At 50.8% G+C, this 16214-nt stretch overlaps 5 protein-coding genes across 5 annotated transcripts; 2 read left to right on the plus strand and 3 right to left on the minus strand.

Annotated features, from left to right (window-relative positions):
• Positions 1-220: 220 nt before the first annotated feature.
• BU24DRAFT_489430 (putative polyketide synthase) lies at positions 221-7359 on the minus strand. Its single transcript, XM_033533643.1, has 2 exons — positions 1586-7359; positions 221-1536 (listed from the first exon to the last, which is right to left on the minus strand). Exons 1-2 carry the CDS (start codon positions 7198-7200, stop codon positions 228-230), a joined length of 6924 nt encoding a protein of 2307 aa, XP_033387806.1. The 5' UTR covers positions 7201-7359; the 3' UTR covers positions 221-227.
• An 810-nt stretch (positions 7360-8169) lies between these two features.
• BU24DRAFT_120656 (putative salicylate hydroxylase) lies at positions 8170-9805 on the plus strand. Its single transcript, XM_033520892.1, has one exon. It carries the CDS (start codon positions 8484-8486, stop codon positions 9783-9785), a length of 1302 nt encoding a protein of 433 aa, XP_033387807.1. The 5' UTR covers positions 8170-8483; the 3' UTR covers positions 9786-9805.
• A 245-nt stretch (positions 9806-10050) lies between these two features.
• Positions 10051-10745, minus strand: BU24DRAFT_419081 (uncharacterized protein). The gene has a single exon (XM_033527126.1). It carries the CDS (start codon positions 10663-10665, stop codon positions 10183-10185), a length of 483 nt encoding a protein of 160 aa, XP_033387808.1. The 5' UTR covers positions 10666-10745; the 3' UTR covers positions 10051-10182.
• Positions 10746-11622: 877 nt separating this feature from the next.
• Positions 11623-13103, plus strand: BU24DRAFT_419082 (GroES-like protein). Its single transcript, XM_033527127.1, has one exon. It carries the CDS (start codon positions 11728-11730, stop codon positions 12790-12792), a length of 1065 nt encoding a protein of 354 aa, XP_033387809.1. The 5' UTR covers positions 11623-11727; the 3' UTR covers positions 12793-13103.
• A 156-nt stretch (positions 13104-13259) lies between these two features.
• Positions 13260-15440, minus strand: BU24DRAFT_431261 (uncharacterized protein; the record flags this gene model as incomplete). The annotated part of the gene is made up of 6 exons (XM_033529858.1): positions 13260-13464; positions 13504-13814; positions 13885-14549; positions 14653-14923; positions 15009-15247; positions 15422-15440. 6 exons carry the CDS (start codon positions 15438-15440, stop codon positions 13260-13262), a joined length of 1710 nt encoding a protein of 569 aa, XP_033387810.1.
• Positions 15441-16214: the final 774 nt, after the last annotated feature.

Consider the following 16214-nt stretch of genomic DNA (forward strand, 5'->3'; position numbering starts at 1 on the left):
TTTGTCTTGTTGTTCATGAACAATATGATTTGTGTCAGCCTTGCCTCTCGACTTCCTAGTCTACTATTCTTCTTTCGCTTTTCTCTTGATGAACTTCTCTCTGTCGTCACCGCTTGTTGATTTGAGTTTTTATTCTTAAATTTGAAATCATATTGGTCTATCCTATGAAATTGATTCTTATTATATGATAAGCCTAACAAAAGAAACAAAATGCAGGTTGGCGGTATCTACTGCAAAAACCCCATCTCCTTCCACGCTTTGATATATGACATGACGACCACATCAGGGACCGGTCCCTCAGCAGCCATAGTCGGAGAATGCTGGCTGACCATCGTAGTGTCAAGAACGATACCGCCTGTAGCCATGCGGCGGAAGTGTTGCTCTAGGAATGCAATGGCGCGGGCGGCAGGATTTTCTGAGTCGGGGAGATTGGACTCGCGAACACGCCTTACCCATTCCTCGAAGGGGACAATGTTCTCTGGAGAAATGCTCAAGGCAGGAGCGAGAATGGACGACATTTTGTTCCATGGCTGGCCGACAGGGTTGTCGATATGGTAGACTGGGTGGGCATCTGGTTCCGATATGTCCGCGTAGCAATCGAGTTTGAGCAGGTCGACCATGACGGCAGCGGATTTGTTGACGGGAAGCCAATGCAGCGTACCTGGCAGATCTGGCCAGGATTTCAGTGCCTGAGCGCTCTTGAGGATAAATGGGAAGTGTTCGACTGGGTTCCAAACACCGCTCTTGGTAGACCCTGAGATCTGACCTGGGCGGCAAGCAGACGCGCGGAAGAGACGGGGGTGCCGGCGCATAGTCTCGTCTAGCATCCGCTCACATACCCATTTGCCCTCATTGTAACCACTTGGGATGACCGAGTCCATTGGAACAAATTGTTCCGGAACATCGACCCGCTCACCGGAGAAGCCAACCACCCCGATAGATGAGACGTACTGGAATCCAATCTTACGGGGCGCCGCGCTTATGGCCATGTCGCGCGCAAGATCGAGTAGATTCCTCATAGTCTTAATTTGGGGTTCGAAGGCCCTGAGAGGCCGTATTGCACTCATAGGCCAGGCATTATGAATGAGATGGGTACCGTGCTCGACTAGCCAGGTGAACTCCTGGGCCGGAAGACCGAGCTGAGGCTTCGAAGTGTCAGTGTCATATACTCGCAATTTGGCCAACGCGGTAGGAGACAGTTCGATGCCTCGCGTGGTCAGAGCATCAAGTTGTCTCTTCCTCGCGGCCACATTGCTGACTGGGCGATTCATGCACACAACATGCGAGACATCTTCACGCTCGGCGAGAGCCTGGACAAGATGAGCCCCCAAACTACCAGAAGCGCCAGTTACGATGACCGCGGGACCAACATTACTGGAGGGACGGTTGCTGGCTGTACGGTGCTCCGCTGCCTTCAGTCCTGGCGATTCCCATCCTGCTGTATACAGGTTCGTTAGCCGTACTGCCTCTGCCGCTCGTGCAGCCACATCCGTCTTCCTAAGCACAGTATTTGTTTTTGCTGCTGCTTCCACTGCACTAGATGAGTTACTTGAAATTCTGAGCTAGGTGAGAGGCTGGAACTAACCTTTTGATGGAACCGTGCGATACGGAGTCAGAGAAAGAGATGACGGAAGATGCGTCGTCGCTCTGATCCGTGAACACATTGTCGTTGATACTACTCTCGTCATCATCTTCATCACTATCCTGCTGTTGCCCGTTCGGCACACTCTGGGTCTGTGCCACGGCACTCTTGACACAGTCGACAAATTGACGAATACTGGTAGCCTTCATCTGCTCATTCTGATCGAGCGTACATTTGAAGGTGTTCTCGATCTCGCGTGCTAACTCCATGCCCATCAATGAATCGATGCCTAGATCGGCCAATTCACTGTCAAGCTTGAACTCGCTGACGTCGATGCCGGAAACATTGGCGACAATGTTGCGCACATCGTCCGTGATGTCGTATGCACCACCGACAGACTTAGGCTGCTTGTTCTCGGACTTTTCCATAATCCTAGGCCGAACCTCTCGTGGCATAGGAGAATTAGCAGCCTCCTGGCGAATTTGGGGTGCAGAAGGGGGAAATGATGGCGCGGTGCCCCTGACAAACGATTTGTCTGCAGTCGTGCGCGCCAGAATCTTGCTCATCGTTGCTTTGGCGATGCGGACGTAGCGAAGTCCTAAGATGACCTCAGCGAGGGTGCGCGTTTCTGCGTCGAAGATGAAGACATCTGTGGTAAACGATTTCTCGTTTTCGCGCTGGTGGCGAGCGAGCACATGCCAAACACCAGAGCCGTGTTCCTTGCCGTCGGTCACAGTCTGGATCTTGGGCGAACGCATAACCATCTCAAGACCAGTAGCGACAAACATGTCGCTGGCAGGAAGATCGGTGAGTAGGTTGACATACATGCCTGCAACCTGCCCGAAGGAATCGGCTTTGGGTACATCGAGCCAGGTGTCGCCGGTATGTCGCTTGCGCACAATACCAGCACTCTCGCCATCGCGGCCCACCACGTACTTTACACCTTCGTACACGGGCCCAAAGTCGCAGACTTCCTTGAAGGCGCGGTACACGTTGCGGCCCTGGAGTGCATCGACGCCTTCGTCGCCGGGTCCCAAGTTCAAAACGGATTCGCACTGGGCGTAGTTGACAACTCGCTCGTACCGTGAGAATTCCCGAGTGAATGCCGGCGCAGAGGGGCTGGACATTGTGATACGTCCCTCGGCGTGTTTGTCTGGGTGGCCGGAACTCGAGTTACTGACACTGTGGATCATAAAACGCCATTCCGTCTCGGCTTTGTTGACTGGCTCGAGATCGAGATAGAAGGTACGCGTAGAGTCGGCGCAGATGGGTGAATGGCTGAGCATGTCCCGTACGATAGGCGAAAAACCATTCGCTTTCCAGTCTTGGTTCAAGCTATAGAGAGTCTCGATGGCCATATCAATCTCAAGAGTAGCGGGGCAAATGGGAGCTGTCTGGGCGATGACATGGGTAGCGAACAAGCTTTGATATTTAGCAGAAGTAGTGTTGATCCGGAAGCGGGCAAGCTTCGTGGGTTTCTTCTCGCTGCCGCCGTTCTGGAAGCCCATAAATGTCCATGGTCCAAGGCTCTTAAGTCCTTCCTGTGCGTCGGGGGCCATCTGTGTGGATTTTGCAACCACAGCCCCGTCTTCGATCATCTTCTGAGCAATTTTCTTGGCCTGCTCCAAAGGTGACTTAACCTCAAGCCAATGGCGCGATCTTTCGAACTGGTAGGGTGGAAGAAGAAGTTGCGCGTAGTTGTCAGTCTGCGTCGTGTGATGTGCCCAGAAGTTTACACGTAGACCCTGCTTCCAGAGACTGACAGTTGCATCTGTGAGCCCATCCATCCCCTTGGTGGTGTTAGTAATGGAGACGGACTGAAAGTGGTGAGACTCGGGAGTGGTGAGTCCTGCAGCCGCGAGTGCACGAGATGCCATGATGGTGATGGTCGAATTGGAACCGGCCTCAAGAAAGATGGCTTGGGGGTACTTTTTGACTAGGCGTTGGACAGCGTGGTTGAAGAAGACTGGTTGCCGCATGTGGGAACCGACAAAGCTCCAGTCCAAGGGCGCTCCAACTTCGTGCTCTGTGGCGCTTTCGATCGGTATGACGGGGTCATTAAATGTCAGTGTCTTGCCAATCTCGCCCAAGTCGGCTACAAGAGGCTGTACCAGGGACGAGTGGAAGGCATTGGTAACGTTAAGGCGCTTGCTCCTGACGCCTTGGAATTTGCTACCGTCCTCCAGAATTTTGGCTACTTCCTCGATAGCTTCAGTCGAACCTGCGAGAGTGAAGCTGCGAGGGCCGTTGTAGCAGGCAATGCTAGCCGAACCGTCGGATGAAAGGTTCGCATCCTTCAAAAGATCGTGGACAACCTCCTCGTCAGCCTCGACCGCCATCATAGCACCAGAATCAGATCCCCAGCAATTCTTGACAAGCTTGGCCCGGCCGGCAATGAGCTTTACGGTATCCTCGAGACTGAGCACACCTGATACGCAGAGTTCTGTGATTTCACCGAAGCTGTGGCCAACGACCGCAACCACCTTCTCAGCGAGACCACAATCTAACCAGGTTTTGGCCGACGCATATTGCATAGCAAAGAGACAAAGCTGAAGCTTGACGACATCCTGAACAGGTTGACATGAGAATATATCTGGCAAGATACTGTCAAGGCCTTGGGACGTGATAGCGTCGTTGCACTCATCAATATACCGGCGCAAGACGGTGACACCGTGGTAGAGTGTAGGGTCCAACCCCACGAAAGTGGAGACCTGTCCGCCAAAACAGAGGACGACGGGCCGTTCCGGTTTGGTGGGAGCAAGGCCCACACCCATGCTGTCAGAGGCACCCGAAAGCTTATCCTGTAGCTCGGCCAGTGAATTGCAACTGAATATCATTGCCTGGGGTAAATTAGGGTTCGACTGCCGTTTCATATTGAACGACACATCAGCGAGCGTTGCTTGACCTTCCTCAGGCCCGGCGCGAGAGCTTAGGTAGGGAGCTAGTACTCTGCTGTACGCTGCGATGCTGCGATGGTCGAGGCCTGAGATCCAGAAAGGGAGTCGTGGTGCTGATGGGGCGGATACGGGAGATATGGAAGGCTTGCAAGCCGTGTGGGAGAGTACCAAGCTGGCATTCGATCCGCAGGCGCCGTAGTTGTTAATGAGGGCGTACTTCCGATCCCCTTTCCAGGGTCGTGGTGTCGTGACAACCTCCATTTTGTCCGATGGCTGCGCATGGATGTGAGGGTTCATCTTGTTGAAGCTAGCCTGGGCAGGAATGAATCCTTCTCGCATCATCGTGAGCACCTTGATGAGGGAAATGAGACCAGCAGCACCTTCTGTGTGGCCGACATGACCCTTGACCGAACCAATGGGTACAACGTCGTCACGCAAGTCACCACCAACAGCCAGACGCACACTCTCGTACTCCGCGGGATCTCCAACGGGTGTGCCAGTGCCGTGGCATTCGACAAGGGAAATTTCACGTGGTTGCACTTGGGCCTTTTTGATGACGTCCTTGAAGAGGGTCGAAAGCGAAGGCACATTCGGAACGAACAATGGCGTCGAGTTGAGGTTCTGATTGATACCGGTGGCGCGGATGGTCCCCAAGATCATGTTACCGTCGGCCTTTGCAGTGGAGAGCTTCTTCAGGAAGACATATGCTATGCCATCCCCACGGCAGTACCCGTCAGCGTCAGCGTCAAAAGGTTTGCATTGTCCCGAGGAGCTGATAAAGCCGCCGGCGTTGAGGTTTTGCGTCCACTGTAGATTGGTCAAGACGTTAACACCGCCACAGAGCGCCGCTCTGACTTCGCCATTGATCAGATCGCGACAAGCAGTGTGGAGAGCGACGGTCGACGACGAGCATGCCGTATCTACAGTGAGTGCTGGGCCAGTCCATCCGAAATAATGTGACATTCTACCAGAAATGAAACTCCTTAGACTCCCGGTGCCTGTGAATGCAGTAGCTGGATGGCAGATGGTGTTGATCTCATACTCGAAAGAGCAGAGTCCGACGTAGCAGCCTACCTGCTTCCGCCTCTCCTGCTCAGCCGCAGTAATGGTCGACATTTCATTGAAATATCCAGACTGTTCGACCGCCTGGTATGCGCCGTGCATGGAGAGACGCCCCTGAGGATCGATGGCCATCGCCTCGCGCGGACTGCGCTTGAAGAACTTGTGGTCGAACCCGTCGGCGTCACGCATGAAATTACCAAACCACTTCCTATTTGGGTCGGCATCAGCGCCCTCGCGGAAGAGCATGTCGTGCGTCATGCGATCTTTGGTGATGACCTGGTGCTGCGACTTCCCTTCCTTGAGCATCTCTTCGAACTCACCAAGGTCATCAGCGCCAGCGACCTTGAGAGACATGCCGACGATAGCAATCGCGTCTTCAGGCTCGTCCTCTGCCTCTACGCTGGGGGACTTTGGCTCTGGGGCAGAAGTCTGTTTCGGGGCACTGGAGGTTGTGGGTGACAGTCGGGCACGCTTAGGGATCTGTTCTTCGATCTCTTCGAATTGCACTTGCTTTTGGCCCATGGCGCGTACAATCGTAGGTCCCATGGGACGGTCGAGGCCGAAGGCAATGAGCGAGACGTTGTCACTGTTAGCCGCAAGTTTTGAGACGGTGCTGGACCAGTTCAATTGACTCGTAAGAATAGATCGCAATACTTTGTCGACCAAGTTGGTTTCCTCACATGAAACCGACTTGCCCTCGGGGTGGTCAAGATAAGTCGGCAATGCGAGATTGGCAGCGTCGGGAAATTGCAGCTCAGGCATGGAACGGCATATTTCGATCAATGCTTCGGTATGGCGTGCGCGCTCTTCACCTGGGGTGTGCAGTTTGCCTTTGAAGGCAAGGGGGATTGCAGTTACACCTACTGCGCGAAGCTGTCTTACAAGCTTACGTGCAATGCGCTCCTGGGTGGTGATGGTAGCTCGGGAATCATCGAACAGCACAGAGATATAGGCGTCGGGCGACATGGTGGAAACAATACGCGCCATATCGGCGCCTTGCTTAGTTGTCCTCCACGCAGTCGCCAAAGAGACAGATCCTCCTTTTCCCTTGCTCTTACTCCATTCCTCAGTGGCGCCCACCAGAGCAGCCATCATGACACCGATGCGCAGTGCGGTGGCACCGAACCTCTCGAACTCCTGTCGATTGTGGGAGCTTGCTACTGCGACAGCAGCGATCATTCCAGCGCAGAAGCCCACCGTCTCGATTTTGCCGCTGCCCGCAACTTTCACCACTTCAGCTTGCAGGTCGTCGATGGGCTGTCCAGCCTCGCCGTCGAATCGGAATTCCAGGTAGCGCCAGTACTGATCGAGTTGAATCGCAATCATCATAAAACCAATCCAAATATCAGGAATTTCCTGATCCGGTTCTATCTGGTCCTCAGACTGGTCACCCAATCTCAACCACGACTCGAGATGGGCCAGAAGTTTAGCGCCATCCATTGTGCCCGTCATCTCGGGGATCTTCTGTACCATGGCATCCCAGTATTGGGGCATGCTGGCCAGAGCATCGAGTATCCATTTTGCGTTGGCACCGTCCAAGATCTGACGGGCTTCCTTCGCCAGCGTTTTCTTGGTTTGGGGACCGATGTGGCCGCCAAAGACGAAGCCGTTGGCCTTGCAGGCATGGTTCAAAGATTCCGGTAGCATTGAAATTGACATTCTGATATCTTTGATGTGAAATGTGATAGTGGAAGACGTGAAGGTTTGCAAAGATGAGGTCGCAAAATACGGACTTTTTGATGACGAGTAGGCGTGTAATCAACAGTAACGGGATATTATAGTATGATGTATATGCTCAGGTACTCTGACAGAATAGAGCCAGCGTTGCAGAAAAAGCGTGGAGTGAATTGTAATTCAGTCTCAAAAATGAGTAAAGGGTAAGTTATGGACAAGAAGGATTTGAAATTAACAAGAGACTTTCTGATATGTGGTGAAGATAGAAAGCTGTTTTGGCAGTTGCTGGTTTCTGTGACGAAGAAATGCGAGGCCTGCGCAGAACTATTACGTAGATGTTATCAAATGAACACACAATAGGTTGCTGTAGTCACAAGAATCAAAACAGGGCGCCGAGCGTACTCAATATAAGTCAATTCTGATATAGCGATATGCCAAATTGAAACGACAATTTGAAGCGATGGGAATGCCACAGTGTACGCATACTGACCTGCATATGCCGTGTGCTTGTCTCTGCCGCAACGAAGCATCTCCGTTCCTTCGAGGTATCCACAGTGCCTTAGCGAGCAAACGCATAGCGAACCGTATGTATCCTGTGCAAATGCTTGTCTGCGCAGCAATGAAGCTTGTTTGCTTCATGGAAGCACGCACAGTGCCATAGCGGTCTCTGTTGGCCCAACAAGTCCAGAACTGAAACAATAGATAGTCAGTAACACATCTAATCGCGTTGCAGGAAAGGGAATTGAAGGATACGCGGCCACTTGGTCTAATGATATTCCAAAAGGGGCGACGCCTGCTATCGAGTTGGCAATCCCTTGCTCATGCTTGTTCAAGCTGCATACGAGAGATAGTGTTCACTTGTTGGATTGATGGACGACGGACTTCCGCTGTTTAGCAGATCTTATGTTAAGCACACCCCAGGCAATATTGATCCAGTTTAAACGGAAATCGGCTGATTGTAGATCCTTCTAGTACCTGTTTCATTGAATCCCCGAAGTCAGTGTTCGCTGGATTTATATACTCTTTGATACGGCTGGAGTGTTGTATATGTTTATCTCACACGAAAGAACAAAATTGTTGATCAAAACAACACATTGATTGTTTCGTTCGGTTCTGTTTTGTTCGGTTGTCTCAAGTCGTCTTATCGCTTCTTTAAATTATTGTTGTGTCGGAGCCGAGGAATCCTTATCTTCAGCACTCATTTTTCGCATCAACGGCGTTGAGCAATCGTTATTGGGACGTGCAGTTTTCCATTATTATTTTCGACCATGGCCAGCGATTCGTTCGAGGTAGCCATCGTAGGAGGTGGTATAATAGGTGTGATCACCGCTCTCGGACTACAGCGCCGAGGCATCAAAACGACTATCTACGAGCGAGCCCCCACGTGGCACGAGGTCAGCGCAGGGTTCGCGTTTACTCGGGCAGCCCGGGAGTGCATGGAGCGGATAGAGCCCAGACTGGTAGAGGTCCTGGGCAGCATCAGCCAAAAGACGGACGCCAACACCTGCAACAGCTACTGGGATGGGTACCACCCGCGGACACTGGAGGAAGCCGAAGATGAGACCAAGTCGCTACTCTTTCGTACCCCAACCCATAACATGGACTATTGGGGCTGCGTACGTTCCCAATTCCTGCATGGCATGGCTGCCCTACTGCCTGAAGGATCGGTCCAATTCAAGAAGCAGCTCGCGAGCTATGAGGATGACGACAAAAATGGCAAGGTCGTCCTAAATTTCGACGATGGCAGCACAGAAAAGGCTGATGTGTTGGTGGGATGCGATGGCATCCATTCCGCTACCCGCAGAGCTATGTTCGGTGCCGATCACCCAGCTAGCGAGCCTGTTTACGCACACCAAGTCGCCTACCGAACCATGGTCCCCATAGATGTTGGCGTTGAAGCCCTTGGTAGTAAAACGGCTGTGAGCGCCTGTATTCAGACTGGACCGGACGCGGCCATACTGTCGTATCCCGTCATGAGCGGAACTGTGCTCAACATTGCTGTTTTTGCCCATGATTTCGAGCCAGATAGTTTCCCCGACCCCACCAGAATGGTTGCCCCTGCGAAACGCGAGGAACTCCAACGTCTCCTCGAGGGATTTTCTCCACACCTCGCCAACATCTGGAAGGTATATCCCGAAGATAGTCTCGTGAAGTGGGGACTATTCGATACAGCCAGCAACCCACCCCCAACATACGCTCAGGGACGCGTGTGTATCATGGGCGACGCCGCACATGGTAGCACTCCGTTCCTAGGTGCGGGTGCCTGCACTGGAGTCGAAGATGCCCCCGTGCTCTGCACGATGCTGGAATTTGTACAGCAGAATAAAAGAACGCCACAAAGCGCAAGTGGAGACAATTTATTGAGAGAGTCACTCCAGGCGTACAGTCGGGCGAGAATGGAGCGTGGTCAATGGGTCGCCCGGAACTCACGGGAGATAGGTGACTGTTACATGTGGCGATTTGGTCCAACAGGGCGCGACACCAAGAAATTTAACGAAAAGCTTAGCAAAGCGTATCATTACATCACAAACTACGACGTCTTGGGCGCAGTGGAAATTCCGGCTTGCTGATTTGAGAAGATGGGGTATGGACAAAATAAATTCCGTAGATAAATAGCATAGAATTGAAGGGTAATTTGATATCGGTTTACCATGGGAATTACTCTTCGCTCCGTACGTAGTCCACTTAGGTAGTTACTCTAATGGTCAGCATTCAAACATCGTCCATTCAAATTTCTACCATTAAAGGACAAGGTCCATATTTTCAGGAACATTTTATGAGAATTGAAAAATTGAGCTAAAAGAATTATGATCTATTCTCTTTCTATGAATCCAGCACGCATTATCTGAATGACCCAGAATATCGCCAACAATATGCCGCCCGCCAGGCAACGGTAAAGTCTTACTTGAATTTCATCCTCCAAATTTGTTCGCATGAGTATACACATGCGACTAGGATCAGTAGGATCTACTCCGCATTTTCGGGTTTCATGATTGCCCTGTTTCCTTCGCCCCAGACATGGTGGGACTGCATCTTCTTCAATCTCCATTCGTCGTCGGTCTTGACAGCGTCACACGCGTAGATGGCGCCGGCGGTGTATTTGTTGGGACCAGGTTCGAATCCCTTTTCGAGCACACAGTGCACGGAGGTGGCTGTGAAGGTGACACGTGCGGTGGTCGGTGTGTCTACGCTAACACGCATGTTGGAAAGGTAGTGTACCGTGTCGAGGTTGTTTGCAATGTGGTTTAAGACCTTCGACTTGAGCTCATCGCGACCATCACAGATCTTGTCCGCGATGTTGGTATATACATCCTCTGTGGTCGCCGAATCGAGGAGAGACATGTCGGCGTGATCGATACTAGCGAACGCCCGGTAGCATGCGTCGATAACGAGTTCGCGATCATTGAGAGGTGGACCAGCCAGCTGGGCGGGGAGGGGAGTGCCGTGCATATTGGAGGGTAAATATGATGGAGAAATTAGTGATTGAGGTGAGTAAGTAGAGTGACACTTGGGATTGGAAATAAGAAGTTTGTGACTTTGGTTTCGTTGCTCTTCGACAGTTTCAGGTAGTCGTATGTACTTCTCTCACGCCTCTTATTACATATAAATAGGGTTACTAACGTGATGATATTGAATACTACCCGATCTAGTCCGTATATTAACGTATGTGTAGCACTCGGTCTCCGCCATTAGAGTCTGCAAGGTAGCTATGCAATTCGATGAATGTCGATCATTCTGTAGCATACACATGCAATGTAGACCACATAATTTTAGTTTGGTGGAGTTATCAAAGTGGGATAGCCTATGACTGTGAAAGCGGTCGAAACGTAGTGGGGTCCCTAACGGTAGCGATATGCTATTCCATCGCCTATCGGACTTCCAGAAGGCATTCAGGCCAATGTGGATCAGTTGGATTATGAGGACCCGTTAACCGCCAATTGGAGTTCTGTGACTTTTTCATTGTTAGGTTTTGATGATCTTAATGCAGGTCGATGGCGATCCCGGCACAGTGGGAGATGTTAGAGATGTTGCCGGCTGCAATTCCAGGGGTCACGTCGATCTCGCCTTTGCTTGAATCCCTACAACCTCGGATCCTTTCATGGCACCCCCGAACCCCGGGATTAGTACTAGAAAGCCAGTCGCGTATTGTTCCTGTTGCAGATTATTTGTTACAAGTACTTTCTCCCTGGTCTGTTGTCTGCAAGGGCATGTCATGTAAGTTGTAACCAAGCGAGGCGTCAGCACCTAAAAGTGACTACATGCATGTTTGGTAAGGATGGGACCCCCGTACGATGTAAATATGAAATAATTGTTTTGGGCCTCTGCATTTATTATTATCCAACTCAAATGAATCTTCTTACTTGAATCTAGGAGATTGTATTTTGTACTTGAACTAGGCCGTCTCGCACTTTTTTACTTTATTATTCCATCTCTATTCCTCTAACACACAGAGACACAAACATATACACATACACATACGCACACATATACACACCAAAGACAGAGCACATCATGATCCAGGTTCAAGACCCCCAGAACAGAGCGGCGTGGATGACAGAGCCCAAAAAAGCGACCCTCGATATCAAGTCAACGCCCTACACCCCACCAGGCCCTGGCCAAATGATCATTCGCAATAGTGCCCTTGGAATCAACCCAATTGACTGGCTCAAGCAGATGCTAGGCGATGGCATCTTGGGATACGTGAAATACCCCATCGTCCTTGGAGAGGACATTGCAGGCACAGTCACGGCGGTTGGGGAGGGCGTGACTCGCTTCAAGGTTGGCGACAGGGTGCTGGCTGTTGGAGGCGCCATCAGCAATAATGATGCCACTCAGGGCGGCTTCCAGCTCTACACTAGAGTCAATCAGTCATTCACCACTCCTATTCCCGACTATATTACTTTCGAGCAGGCCTGCGCGCTACCGTTGGCTCTGCTCACCGCATCTCAGGGTTTGTTCGCCAAAAACCAACTCAATCTTGATCAGCCCACCGTCCCAGCTCGCCCTCGTCCTGATGATGTTGTCATCATTGCGGCTGGATCATCCGCCGTAGGGAGTTCTGCCATTCAACTAGCAGTCTCTGCCGGCTACCAAGTCATCTCAACATCCTCTCCTAAAAACTTTGACTATGTCAAAGCACTCGGCGCGTCACAGGTCTTCGACTATAAAAGCTCCACCCTAGCCGAAGACATCCTTGCCGCCGTCAAGGGTCGCCCGCTCTCCGGTTGTTACTCCATTGGCAACGGCACTGCCGACATCTTTGCCTCTGTCATCGCCGCCCACGCACAGGACGGTTCTGCACCAACCAGCAAGCGCATCGCTCTCGCCGAGGGAAAGCACAGCATCGAAAAGGATAATAGCGCTGGGGTAGAGATCAACTTCATCATCAATGACATCTCTCCTGAGGGTCCTGCCCGGCACGTGTTCGAGCAGTATCTTCCCGCTGCCCTTGCACAGCGCCAATTCGTGCCTAAGCCTGAACCTGAGGTCGTTGGCCACGGATTGGAAAAGCTGCAGGACGCTTTTATGATACACAAGCAGGGCGTATCAGCGAAGAAGATTGTTATTACCATTTGAAGAGCTGGGCCTTCGGGGGTTCGGTTGTATGAATGGGGCAGATTTACTCATTGCCTTTGGCTAGATAGTCTTTGTCGTTGAGTATCAATGTAATTTTTGGATCGATGCGTATAACTTTTGTTGAATAATGGTCACGTATAGACTAGCTCTGGGTAGTGATAGACTATGATGGAGCATTGCATCCTCTTGATGACATTTACATAACGATAGACTAGAACATTATCTTCTGGCAAGTTAGGAAGAATTGACTGATTGCATGTTAGCATTATTCTATTACATGGTAGTAGTCTCTTAGGAATAACTACATTATTACTTTATTGGAAATTATCAAGCTCGCAACACTATTATTACTTGGGTTCAATTTTGTACAGATAATTGTTCTATGTATACTAAATATGGACAACGAGAGGAACATAAGAAAAGCGGTAATTACAAACTGCATGAACCATTGAGTTATAGCGTATGCTTCATGCTTGCGAAGTGTCTGACGATGCTGTGGCCGGGCGCGTTACCCGGAACTCTATTGCAATTCGGGTGAATTGCCATGCCTTGGCCTTCACGGTCTCCTGCCCAGATGATGCATCAGACAAAGTTCTCTTCTCCTTCACCAGAGCTTCAGACGAGGAGTAAGACGGCGTTGGGGAGGCATTGTCCAAGTCGTTCGTCGCGAGCCTGATGTCCTTCCAGCCCAGGCCAGTAGCAAATACCAACGTGACCAAGGCCAGTGCGATGCCGAGGTAGAAGACCTGGCTGATGGCGCCGTTGAAGCATTCGAGGGCTGCGACTAACGCGTCACCTTGTAAGAGCTCTCGAACCCGGTGTTCGCCCGCTTGAACAATGGTTTCTGGGTCTATACCCAGGTCACCAGTGCGCTGTTGGAGCTCTAGACGCAGTCCGTTATTGAAGATTGCGTTGGCAGCCACGAGCCAGGTGGCAGCACCAATGTCCTGGCAGAAAAGGACGATGGTCATTGCAATAGGTATCTGGGTCGCAGGAACACAGTTTTGGACTGCTATGTAAGGCTGTCGAGACAGATAGGACGCAAAGTCAGCGTATCTGTGGTGAATATTGCTTATCACAGAAGGAACTTACGATCGATACCATCGCACCGCTGCCGGCACCGAAGAGAATCTGGTAGCCGATCCATCTTGGGACTGGTGTCGTAGGTGTGAACGTCGACATGAGGCCATAGCCAATTGCAGAGATGGCGGCGCCTACAAGGATCCAGGGAAGATAGTAGCCGAACTTTTCGCTCATTGTTCCAGCAAGAACGGCGAAAAGAAGCAGACCCAGTGTAGTGGGCAGGATATGTACTCCACTCATTAAGGGCGAGTTGTCGTGAATGGTTTGAAAGTACATGGCGAGATAATACTCGGATACGAGGACAGAGGCCAGGAGGAAGAACAAGGTCGCCGCTGCGGACCAAATTATCCTGTTTTTGAGCAGCGCCATCGGAATCATGGCTTCATCTTTCTGTCGGTACTCCCAAACGAAGAAAGCAACGAAGAAGAGGAGGCCGCCAATGATGAGACCGATGACTACCGAGCTACTCCACGAGTATCTGGTGCCACCCCACTGCAGGCCTAATAGGAGCAATATGGCTGCAGGTGCAATCAGAAAAATTCCTGGAAGATCTAAGGACTTCATGGCTGTGCCAATGATCTGACGAGGGGGTAACTTAGGAGTCACCTCGGGAATACGAGAGAGAAGAAGTAGTATCAGAAACAAGGCACCAAGTGGAAGATTGATGTAAAAGCCTGCAAAGTAGTATCGGCAAAGTTAGCGAAAGGAACAAGCAGTCTGCGAACAACAACCCAGGAGGGAGATTCCAGATCAGAGAACGAGATTCGGATCACTCACACCAACGCCATGACACATAGGTGGTGAATGCACCGCCGATAATAGGTCCTAAGGCAATACCCGACTGACCGATGCCCATATTGATTCCTAAGGCCTTGGCCTGCTTATGAGGCGGCAACACACTCGCGAGGATAGCGAGAGCGCCGGTCGAGATACCTGCCGCACCCGCACCCGCGATGGCTCTGCCGACGATGAACATAGCCGAAGACGTAGCTGCTCCAGCAATCACTGATCCAAGCTCAAAGATGATGAAAAATGTGAGGAAGGTGAACTGGATTGTGAGATAAAAATTTAGCTATACTCCTTTGTCTTTGGAATAGAGGTGACCAGAATGGATCGGATAAGGGATAACCCACCTTCGTGTTAAATTGAGAGAACAACTTGCCAGTCAGTGGCCTGATGGCAGCATTTCCAAGTTGATACGCCCCTCCATACCATCCAAGATCAGCAAGAGAATTGAACTCGGCGGTGATGGCTGGACTCGCGGTAGCGACGATGCACGTATCGAGAAAGAAGAGAAAGTAGGCGATGGTGACAGGTATCAAGACAGTCCAGAGTGCCACGCCTGAAGGATATCTCTGTTCTCCCTGGTTGTCTCCGGAATGCTGAGATATTGCGTCGAACCATCTATCGCTTGAGTCTGTATTGATTGATGTCGTGTCAATTGATTTAGAACTGTTTGACTTTGTAAAAAATGTGTTTGAATCGATTGACCCTGTCTCGCCTTGCGCCACCAGGTAGCTGTTGGGCCTTTCTGGGTAGCTCCTACATCTCTTCAAATGGCTCATGATTAAGGCAAAAACAATGGCAGATCTGGGCGTGCTGGGTGTTGGGAGTGTAAATGAAATTGTTCAGCACTTGTCGATGATATGAAGGCAATTCAAGCGTCTCCATTCAGGAACTTAGGATTGAAATCAAGATCAAGTTTGAGAAAGAGATTGGAAATTGCTGTTTGGAGGTGTGCGGAGTTTGTTGTACATGATACATCCGCTCTTACGACATAGATCATCACGGAGGAGTACGAAGCTTCCAGTGCCTGGGCACTAGCATCCCATGTGTTTCTCCATATCACATAAACACTAGTTTTTCTGGTCAAAGGCTGCCGTTCCAGCTAATCGATCCAAGTGTTGTTACCAGAAAAGAAAACGGAAAGATTGCATCCCAGCGATGCAGGGTCATTTGCTTCAGTTCAGGTACCGCACAGGGTCGATTGTTCCAAAATTTGTATCAAGAATTGTGAAAGAGCTATCACGAGCAGATCATTTGTTCCTGCATCGACATCCTTGTGTAACAGAGAGATTGGAGGTGCATATCTACAACCTGTGGGACTAAAACACCTTATCCAATCTGTACGCGTACTCAACATCGTGGACAGCCGAGAGATACCAGTGATCTACACCAACACGGATAACCACAATGCACCAGGGATATTCCGAGTACTAATTCTAATCACCCTTGTACCTAACACCCCATACTGGTGTCGGAAAGTTGAAACGAAATGACACAATAGAGGGCACTTCCCTGCACGCTACTATGTTCTGGCAGCTGAATAGCTTAATTGC

Source organism: Aaosphaeria arxii, assembly GCF_010015735.1.
Source record: "Aaosphaeria arxii CBS 175.79 unplaced genomic scaffold BU24scaffold_2, whole genome shotgun sequence".
In the NCBI taxonomy this organism is placed as follows: domain Eukaryota; kingdom Fungi; phylum Ascomycota; class Dothideomycetes; order Pleosporales; genus Aaosphaeria; species Aaosphaeria arxii.